General features: G+C 31.4%; 1 protein-coding gene across 1 annotated transcript in view; it reads right to left on the bottom strand.

The window, feature by feature from the left end:
* Positions 1 to 1,614, bottom strand: part of LOC119592627 (peptidylprolyl isomerase domain and WD repeat-containing protein 1-like) — a gene marked incomplete in the record, with an annotated part of 7,339 nt that overhangs the window by 4,730 nt on the left and 995 nt on the right. Inside the window, 1 exon segment of the mRNA XM_037941522.1 lies at positions 69 to 171. Within this exon segment, the coding sequence (XP_037797450.1) occupies positions 69 to 171 (103 nt within the window).

Genomic DNA, 1,614 nt, shown 5'->3' on the forward strand with positions numbered 1-1,614 from the left:
TCAACCCTATTATCAAGCTGACAGTTACAAGAGTACAATTACAAAGACTAAAGATTACCAGTACTTACTTGGTAACAACAACATGTGTCACTGTATCTCGATGCATGTAACTCTTTTCATAATACTCAGCACAAGGGAGATTATCTAAGTACATGGCCTCATGCTCTAAAACTGAAGAAAAATATAGAGAGAAATTAGATTCATGGCAAACATGAGACTTTTTAACATATGCTGTCAATCCAACAAAGTGGTTGAGGGTTCACTGACTGCTCCATGTTTTCTACAAATATTTCCTACCCTGATGGCCAAAAATGAAAGGAATTATATCATACATGCAGCAACATTTATCCAATATCAATAATAGCTTTAATATTATAGTGGTATGTTCATTTACATGTAATGAAAATCAATACTGGAAGATCCAACAAGACTATATAGTAAATCCCTTACTGATTTTTTTTTTTATTAACTGCTGTTTTTTACCCAATGATACCTCTTTTCCATAAGTATATACAATAACAATAAAGAAACCATAGAAATGTATACACATTATAAAATTCCTAAGTAAAAGATAAACATTTACTTACAAATTACTCCTTAACCTATAAGACAAAAGTGCTGAGAAAAAAAACATTAGAACAATTAGTGAGAAACCTTTTGTGAGAGGTTACCTCATACTTGACAGACTGTAATGATTCTGAGAGTTGTTTTTACATTTAGAGATGATCACTTATCATAATAAAGGCAAACCTTGAATGAGTGAAATATGTAGCTGCCTTACTATTGGGACTACAAGGAAGCCAGATTACAAACTTTGATCAATGATACTGCCTTCGCTGGCACTGTCCTGCATGGTCAAAACTTTACTGAAAGTTAGCAAGGTTTTAAAAAATACAACACAAGCAAAAACTTGCCCATGCATGTCAAACTCTCCATTCTGGTAAAAAGACATTTTCTTTTTTATGTAATGTATCTGTTTCATTTACCAACAACTTGGCAAGGATGTCTAAAATTTCCATAAATGTAATTTAGATTGACAATTTGACTTCAGAAATGACCATAGATGCAATAGCTGAAAGGAAAGACTGTTTAAGGCAGACAAAGAAAATAGAGAAACATGTTGGACATGTGCTTTTTGGTGTTCTTATTGAAAAAAACTTTGAAGAAATCAATGTTTTTCCCAAATGTCATTTTAAAACAATGAGCAGTTTCTTGTACAACAACCAAAAAATAGATGGCTACCATCAAAAGTAAGAAATGTCATTCAAAAAAATATCTCTCAATTTACAATAAAAATATAACTTTCCTACAAATAAAACCTTGATTTATAAAATCTAAAAACTAGATACCTCAGAATTCATGAAAGAAAATGTAATGCTCTTACTGACTTCATGGTTATAAATGTCTTGACATGCTCACAAATAAAAGAAATAATAAGATTCTAGAGACTTTTCTTTCTGAGATTAATTTGAGAAAGACTTTGACATATTAATTAAATGATTGCAGACCTCAGGCCAAGGCATCAAACTGACATGCCTCTTACATTCCTAGGGCTCTATTCATGAAAAGTCTAAGACTGTTCTTTGCAATTTTATTTATGAATTGCCATATTGC

The sequence above is a fragment of the Penaeus monodon genome, chromosome 30 (assembly GCF_015228065.2).
Source record: "Penaeus monodon isolate SGIC_2016 chromosome 30, NSTDA_Pmon_1, whole genome shotgun sequence".
Classification (NCBI taxonomy): Eukaryota; Metazoa; Arthropoda; class Malacostraca; order Decapoda; family Penaeidae; genus Penaeus; species Penaeus monodon.